This window comes from Haematobia irritans, chromosome 2, assembly GCF_050003625.1.
Source record: "Haematobia irritans isolate KBUSLIRL chromosome 2, ASM5000362v1, whole genome shotgun sequence".
NCBI lineage: Eukaryota > Metazoa > Arthropoda > Insecta > Diptera > Muscidae > Haematobia > Haematobia irritans.
In genome coordinates this window covers 51707640-51716099 of record NC_134398.1, presented here as the reverse complement: position 1 = coordinate 51716099, position 8460 = coordinate 51707640, and the positions used below count along the sequence as shown (strand labels likewise).

At 34.7% G+C, this 8460-nt stretch overlaps 1 protein-coding gene across 1 annotated transcript; it reads left to right on the top strand.

The window, feature by feature from the left end:
* Positions 1-777: 777 nt before the first annotated feature.
* Positions 778-7237, top strand: pr (6-pyruvoyl tetrahydrobiopterin synthase purple). The gene is made up of 5 exons (XM_075294077.1): positions 778-935; positions 1006-1200; positions 5309-5388; positions 6481-6626; positions 6692-7237. Exons 2-5 carry the CDS (start codon positions 1133-1135, stop codon positions 6899-6901), a joined length of 504 nt encoding a protein of 167 aa, XP_075150192.1. The 5' UTR covers positions 778-935; positions 1006-1132; the 3' UTR covers positions 6902-7237.
* Positions 7238-8460: the final 1223 nt, after the last annotated feature.

The following is an 8460-nucleotide window of genomic DNA, read 5'->3' as shown; positions in this document are numbered from 1 at the left end:
TTGGTGATATTTGTGGAGGTTTTTTCGAGAAATCGATTTAATCTTCTTTAACAAATTTTTCTTCATTAGAAAATTTTCTCGAAATTTTATTTCTATAGAAAATTTTCTCAAGATTTTATTTCTATAGAAAATTTTGTCAAAATTGTATTTCTATAGAAAATTTTGTTAAAATTTTATTTCTATAGAAAAATTTCTCAAAATTTTATTTCTATAGAAAATTTTATTTTTATATAAAATTTTGTCAAAATTTTATTTCTATAGAAAATTTTCTCAAAATTTTATTTCTATACAGAAAATGTCAAAATTTTATTTCTATATAGAAAATTTTGTCAGAAATTTATTTCTATAGAAAATTTATGAAAATCTACCACAACATCAAAAATTCAACCAATCTACCAAGCAATAAAAAATCTACCATTTCTGGAATTCTACCAACTTTGGCAACGTGTTACCATCCAAATTTACCACTTGAATATTTAGAAGTAAATTTTCGTTCATAAATACAAGGTGACCGAACTCCCATTTTCATATCTCCAGCATTTGGAAGACGATCATCAGTTTCTTGGTGTTGTGGTTCGAAATCTTGATCTTATCGCAACTTGCTGGATTTGACAAAATTTTAATTTTTCAAGTATTACTGATTTTCTACAGCAGAGCCTTTTGCTTTTTTTTCAAAAAAAAACTTGTCAAAAGTGTATTGGGGATTTTTGTGAGGAATTGAAGTTTAAATTGGGGATTTTTGGGGACGAAAACACCATAATTTGGGGACAATAGCCACAAAAATACTGGCAACGCTGGCCGTATAAATGAAACGTCAACAAAAAAAATTAAAAGCAACAATTGAAAACAAACATCGCAGCATTCGATAGAAATCTCTCAGTAAGTAAGGAAGCAAGCTGCGTTTAAACATAAATCTTGGAAAGTATCTAGTATCTGTAAGTATATATACAAATCCATTTTAAAATATTTTGAATACATAAATTGTGTTGCATTTATATGATTTAGAATTCTCCTTTGAAGCCGGAGCCGGGAATGACAAGCTAAAACCTCAAACCATCAGTCGTTTTGTTTAATTGCTCATATATACTATATATTCGTCGATCATTACTGCAAATCTATACCTTCATCTATAATGTCTCAACAACCTGTTGCCTATCTAACGCGCAAAGAGACCTTCAGTGCCTGTCATCGCTTACACAGGTAAGGTATTATTATTATTGTCCGCGGTAAAGGGAGTTTGTAAATTGATTTCCTGGTATTTAACTCTCCACAATTCACTTTTTTTCAATCATGTTTCTGTATGTGTATTTAATGCATTCACTTGAGTTGAAATAGGTGACCAATTTCAGTGAGTTTGATTGAGAATATAGATTTCCAACACATAGGGAAAGCTGGTACAGAGTAGAACGCGTATTGTTGTTGTTGTAACAGTTTATTGTGATTTCATCCATTTTATGTTATACGCTTTGGTACTTCAGCTTGTGGCCAGATCGCGGAACTCTGCGACTAAGGTGGGGTGTGTCCAGAGTGATATGGTGGTAAGTCGGGTTGGTTTAGCTGGGCAAGAGAAAAGATGACGCGTGTCGTGTGGCCCTTGGTTGCAAATTGGACATACGTCAGTTACGCTGCTATCAATCACTGACAAGTAGAAATTGAGGCGTCAGCACTTGCCTGATTTTAATTGGGCTAAAACTACCCTAGTCTGCCGTGGGAGGTCTCTTTCCTCCGGTGCTATGGGCGGTGGTCGGACTCCGAGAGCAGGATTAACCTTATAGCTTCTCACCGCTTCAGCTACAGTATCCTCATGAATCCTGTTCAAACCTGCGTGGTACGCTGCTTGATCTAGAGGCTCTCTTTTGTAGCGCTGGATCTCGCGCTCTAAATGATGTATATCAACCTTTACGTTCCTGGGTGGTGGTTGTGTATCCATGAGATGGTAGTTCGGATGATTACTGCGAAAACAATCCAGGAGATACTGCTTTGACAACATGTAATTCTGCCTTCGCACAGGGATGATCTTTGTCTCCACATAAAGGTGATCCAGGGGTGTGCTGCGGAGACATCCAGTCACTTCCACTGCGCATCACTAGTCTGCGGTGTCCACACTGGAGCTGCATAGTTTACCACTGACCGGCCTTATAGGTAGGTAAGAAGGTTTCTTTGTCCGCACCCCAAGTACTGCGGGCAAGTGACTTGAGGACCTTGTTCCTACCACTGAGCTTATTACAGATTGCAGTGGCATGGGCAGACGACCGGAAAAGGCTGTCGAATGTGACCTCAAGAATCTTGGGATAATTTGTGGTCGGAATTATTTCACCATCGACACTAATATTCAACTGCCTGCGCACTTCTGCCATCCAGTGAAATAACTGGTAAGATTAGCGATGTAGACGTTTAAACGATCGCAGATGTCATAAACATGCAAATATTGTACAATCGTCTGTGTATGATACAATCTCGATGCCGTCTGGAGGGTGTGGAATAGAAGATAGAAGATGTTTCACTCTACGTGGTCTTGATTTCCTATCCCTAAATTCTACATACGACTGGCGTCCGCACAGATAAATTGTAACACAACGCTTGGTTCCAGCCGGCAGGGACGTGTTCTCAATGTCCTCGAAAAGTCTGGCATGGTTGACCGTATCGAATGCCTTCGATAGTTCAAGCCCCACGAGGACCGTCCTGTGACACGGCCTGGGCTGATTGTAAATTGTGGTGTGTCATCGGCTCGGAGACCACGGATGCGACGAATGGCTCTTCTTTTCGCTCTATCGCTCTCGGGGTGCTCGACAAACAGTCGGTTGAATAATGTGGCGCACCTCTTCGTCGCCAAAGGTGACTGAAATACCATTATCCCTAGTAGGGGGTTCTCACTGTTGACCACTATTTACCTATTCCTGTGCCTAGGATATACATTGCTTCAGGTGCTCTAACCCAGTGTTCCGCTTGTGCTCGTCGACTATCTAATCTCTCTACTCGTCGACTATCTAGTCTCTCTACTAATCTCTAGATTCAGTTCCCTGATTCTAGGATCAGCAGGGTTAGCATGACGAAGTTCATCACGCTCGTCTGCGAGTTCCGCCGCTTCGGCTGGGAAGTTGGGCCTCACTTTGGCAATTCGACCAGCTGGAAATAAGCGAGCGGCTGCTGAGTTGATGATGTCCCGCGTATTAACTTTGTTCTATGATGCTCTCTATATTAAGAACGAACATAGAAAAATATTCAACAGAAGATTGGAGGGAAATACGACTAGGTTCATAAACTATACAAACATGGTTAAAAATAGGAGGATGATATTAGAACACAAGTCTTAATTTTACCTTGATCGAAGAAACAACTGATTAAAGTACATCAGTTCTCTACAAGTATAATGTGCGCAACAATTATAATAATTAATAATAATTTAGATGTTAATTGCACACAAAAACAAAAAATTTCTTCAATAGTATAGAAGTATCTATAGATGAGAGGTTTCAAAAGAATGTTTTTAATACATATATTCTATTTCAATAGTATAATAATATCATGATACCCAAATTAGTCTGGATTATTATGGATTATCAAATAATAATAATAGTAATAATGGAAGTCTTACAGCCCAAATGTCACGCAAAAACAAGTGATGCTGTATTCTACTAAAAGTTGAAATTACTTAAAATGCCACAAAATATTAACAGGTTGGCTGATAAGTCCCCGGTCTGACACATAGATGGCGTCGTTAGTATTAAATGCATATTATTTTTATATAGTACCAACCTTCAAATGATTCGTGTCAAAATTTGACGTCTGTAAGTCAATTAGTTTGTGAGATAGAGCGTCTTTTGTGAAGCAACTTTTGTTATTGTGAAAAAATGGAAAAAAAGGAATTTCGTGTTTTGATAAAATACTGTTTTCTGAAGGCAAAAATTACGGTGGAAGCAAAAACTTGGCTTGATAATGAGTTTCCGGACTCTGCCCCAGGGAAATCAACAATAATTGATTGGTATGCAAAATTCAAGCGTGGTGAAATGAGCACGGAGGACGGTGAACGCAGTGGTTGCCCGAAAGAGGTGGTTACCGACGAAAACATCAAAAAAATCCACAAAATGATTTTGAATGACCGTAAAATGAAGTTGATCGAGATAGCAGAGGCCTTAAAGATATCAAAGGAATGTGTTGGTCATATCATTCATCAATATTTGGATATGCGGAAGCTCTGTGCAAAATGGGTGCCGCGCGAGCTCACATTTGACCAAAAACAACCCGAGTTTTTCGGTCGGCTGGGTTGACAGCGACCGGTGTACCGTCTCCGAAGGGTGGAAAGACTCAAAAGTCCGCTGGCAAAGTAATGGCCTCTGTTTTTTGGGATGCGCATGGAATAATTTTTATCGATTATCTTGAGAAGGGAAAACCCATCAACAGTGACTATTATATGGCGTTATTGGAGCGTTTGAAGGTCGCCAAGGCAACGCCCGTGCCACAAGTCATTGAGAACGATGACAAAAATTCATGAATTGGGCTTCGAATTGCTTCCCCACCCACCGTATTCTCCAGATCTGGCCTCCAGCGACTTTTTCTTGTTCTCAGACCTCAAAAGGATGCTCGCAGGGAAAAAATTTGGCTGCAATGAAGAGGTGATCGCCGTAACTGAGGTCTATTTTGAGGCAAAACCGAAGGAGTGCTACCAAAATGGTATCAAAAAATTAGAAGGTCGTTATAATCGTTGTATCGCTCTTGAAGGGAACTATGTTGAATAATAAAAACGAATTTTGACAAAAAAAAAATTGTTTTTCTTTGTTAGACCGGGGACTTATCAGCTAACATGTTGCATGTGGTAGTCTCCCAGTGAGAAAATTGTCCATAAAGGTCCTTGCGTTTGAACTACATTCGTTACCTACTATAAGAAGGAAATCCCTAATCTCATAGTAAAGATGTGAAAGGATAGGAAAGGAGTGGGTATTAAATGAAATTTGACTTTTTTCTTGTTTTCACAATCAAATGTCGTTCTTGCATACGGCTTTTGTTTGTTTTCGACGAGAACTTCATGTCTGTGCCATAATTGCACTTATTATCAACAATATTTATTTATTTGATACTGCTAATTTATATGTGTTAAATGTCGATTAGTCTAATTTGGTCGACACCAAAAGCCGATTTGTCGATTTTGTCATACATAAAAAAGCTATTCTGATTCAATTTATAGAAGCATCATAAATCCATTAGTCGAAGTTGACGATTGCCAAACGTGAACTTCGGTTTTTCGATTTATGTTAGACAAAAATAACAAATATTTTTGAAGCTAATTTAATTATAATTTTATCACCCACAGTAAACATTTAAGTGATGCTGAAAACTTAGAGATATTTGGCAAATGTAATAACCCTAATGGCCATGGACATAATTATACGGGTGAGTAAACACCAAAATATTTTATGAAAATAAAAATGTTAAGCCACAAAAAATTATAAACAAACCATCAAACATTTAAATAAGTACAAACCGATATTACAGAAGTTTAATTCTGAACCTAGATCACTTGACGCATGATGGTGTAAGGGTGTGAAAATAATTTCTCGCCTACAAAAATTCACATTTTTGTGGAAATTATATTTTGTGCCTTAATTTATTTTATAAATACAGATTTATATATTGAGGGCTGCGATGCCTGCCAATGTATCCAGAAGTTATGTAGTATGTAGACCAGTAATGTAAAAAAAAAAACTAGGAGATCGCAAACAAATTGTGGCTTCTATATGGATTATATCCTCAACTCGAAAAATGCTATATATTGCCGCAAATCTCTCAACGATATTCATCTAATATGGGCGTTTGGCCACAGAAGAATATCAGATAAAAATAAAACATGTGTGAGAATAACCGATGGAAAAAAGCAATGGTCTTGAAGACATTAGAAAATGCTCCCCCAATGAACTTAATACGAACACCAATTTTACTAATCGATCAGCCCAATTTATAATTCTTTGCTGCTAAACTAACACCATATTTCAAGTCTCAAGCAATTTGGATGAGAGTTGGGTACACACAATTTAAAAAATTGTGTTAAATTAAAAACTCTTTTTAATTGTACTTATTTTGATTTTCACCCTCGTTAATTTTTTGGTGATTTGTGCAACCCAGCTGATTGGTGATAAGTTCGAAAAAATCCGTGGAGCGTTCGTAGATTTGGCGGGAATAGCAAAAATGGTATTATAGTGGATACCCGAACATGGACGTAAAGGCCCAGATAAGATCTTCAGATGCGCAAGTTGTAATCTGTCTTTATGCAAAATGCGGATCCGAATTCAGACACATCCACGCAGAATGTCGGAAATATTGTCGGAATTTTTGACTAGTTACGAAACGAATGGTGGAGAATATAAAATCGAAACGTCTATGCGATCTTTGCTTGTTTTGTTTTTTGTTTGTTTTTTTCATTAACTCAAAGACATCACATTCATGCTATATAATATTTTATCATTCTCTAAAATATCCCTACTACAGTTGAAGTTACCGTTCGCGGCCCAATTGATGTACGCACTGGCATGGTTATGAATATAACGGATTTAAAAATTGCCATGGATGGAGTTATTTTTAAGCAACTGGACCATAAAAATTTGGATAAAGATGTTGACTACTTTACAAACACAGTAAATACAAACAAAAAAAAAAACATTTACAACAATATTACTATTATTAATGAATTTTATTTTAGCCTAGTACTACAGAAAACCTGTCAGTATTTATATGGGATAATGTACGTCAAGCTTTAAAGCGTCCAGAACTATTGTATGAAGTTAAAATTTACGAAACAGACAAAAACTCTGTTATATATCGTGGACCTTATTTACAAAATGGACAATATATGAGCAATAAACGTTCAGAAAAGACAAATTGCACCAATATTTCTTCGGATTCAGATTAAAAGTTAACCAAACCAAAAAAAAAAAAAAAATAGTAAAACAATAATTGATTTGGCTTTATAGTAGAATCTTGCGTTAAGAATTAATATCCGAATTTATTGCTGTCCCCATTACTTTTACTTGCAAATCTTTAAACCTATTCTTGTTGATATTATTTGAAATAGCTGCTAAATATGGAAATTATTTTCATATGATCCATTTGTTATGGAAATATTTATGCGCTATGTATAATTATATGTAATAACTGTATACGTAAGTCGTAGACACTTGTGAAAACTTGCTATTTTTATAAAATCGTAGTTATTAAATAAATTACCTAGTATATGTGCTAATGAGAACTTGACTTTTATTTTTGGGATATTTAATGAAAAATAAAATTTCCAAGACAGGCTAAACTATAAAACTTAACCTTCTAATGACAAAACCGGCCTCTTTGCAGGTTTCTGTTTTTATTCATATGACCTCAAGCCGAACTATACAAATATAATTAACAGTTTAAAGGTCAACTATCAAACAACAACAAACAAATAAAAAATAGTTAAAACGGTACAAGAGACTTTACACCATTGCCGGGGTCAGAGTTGAGAGGTATATTTTTAGATAACCCATGATGACCGGCATTGGTCATCACCATTCAGATTGTTCTTGTTGTCGTAAAATTCCCCCAGAGCATTACTATGTGACAAGCCCACCCTTTGTTGCATATTTATTAGCGCCATTCATTAAACTTACCTCAAAAAAGGAATTAAAACAATTTTGTAACTAATCATTGAAATATGTGTTTCATGTCTATATTATTGTTAAAATATTGCATAACTAACTATATAATAACATATAATCTATATTTTATACTTTATTATTGGTTTGTTGAACATTTTAAAGCTATTATTTCGTTTGCATTATTTTTTATTTTATTTCTATTTGACTACTTTTTCATTCATATAGTGAAGGCTAATAATATTCTATTTTTGGTCTGGAAACAAGAGAGCGAAATTCAATAACAGTCCAAGTTTTATGTTTTATATTTACGCTTTTTTATTAACAATTTCTCAAATCTACGATTTTTTGGGAAGTTTTTATACTAAGGTGGGTACTAGCCTGGCAAAGTTCTCGATTTTGGGTTCGACTAGACTTTTAAGTGTAGCCTGCTTTGATGTTCTGTGGAAAAGACTAAACAAAATTTTGTCAAAATTTTATTTCTATAGAAACTTTTGTCAAAATTTTATTTCTATAGAAAATTTTGTCAAAATTTTATTTCTATGAAAATTTTGTCAAAATTTTATTTCTATAGAAAATTTTGTCAAAATTTTATTTCTATAGAAAATTTTGTCAAAATTTTATTTCTATAGAAAATTTTGTCAAAATTTTATTTCTATTGAAAATTTTGTCAAAATTTTATTTCTATAAAAAATTTTGTCAAAATTTTATTTCTATAAAAAATTTTGTCAAAATTATATTTCTATAGAAAATTTTGTCAAATTTTTTTTTCTATAGAAAATTTTGTCAAAATTGTATTTCTATAGAAAATTTTGTCAAAATTTTATTTCTATAGAAAATTTTG

Excerpts from the sequence above, each read along its gene's own strand:
- pr (XM_075294077.1), top strand. The coding sequence starts at position 1,133 with ATGTCTCAACAACCTGTTGCCTATCTAACGCGCAAAGAGACCTTCAGT. Across the intron at positions 1,201-5,308 it reads GCCTGTCATCGCTTACACAG|TAAACATTTAAGTGATGCTG; the intron begins GTAAGGTATTAT and ends TATCACCCACAG. Across the intron at positions 6,627-6,691 it reads TTGACTACTTTACAAACACA|CCTAGTACTACAGAAAACCT; the intron begins GTAAATACAAAC and ends ATTTTATTTTAG.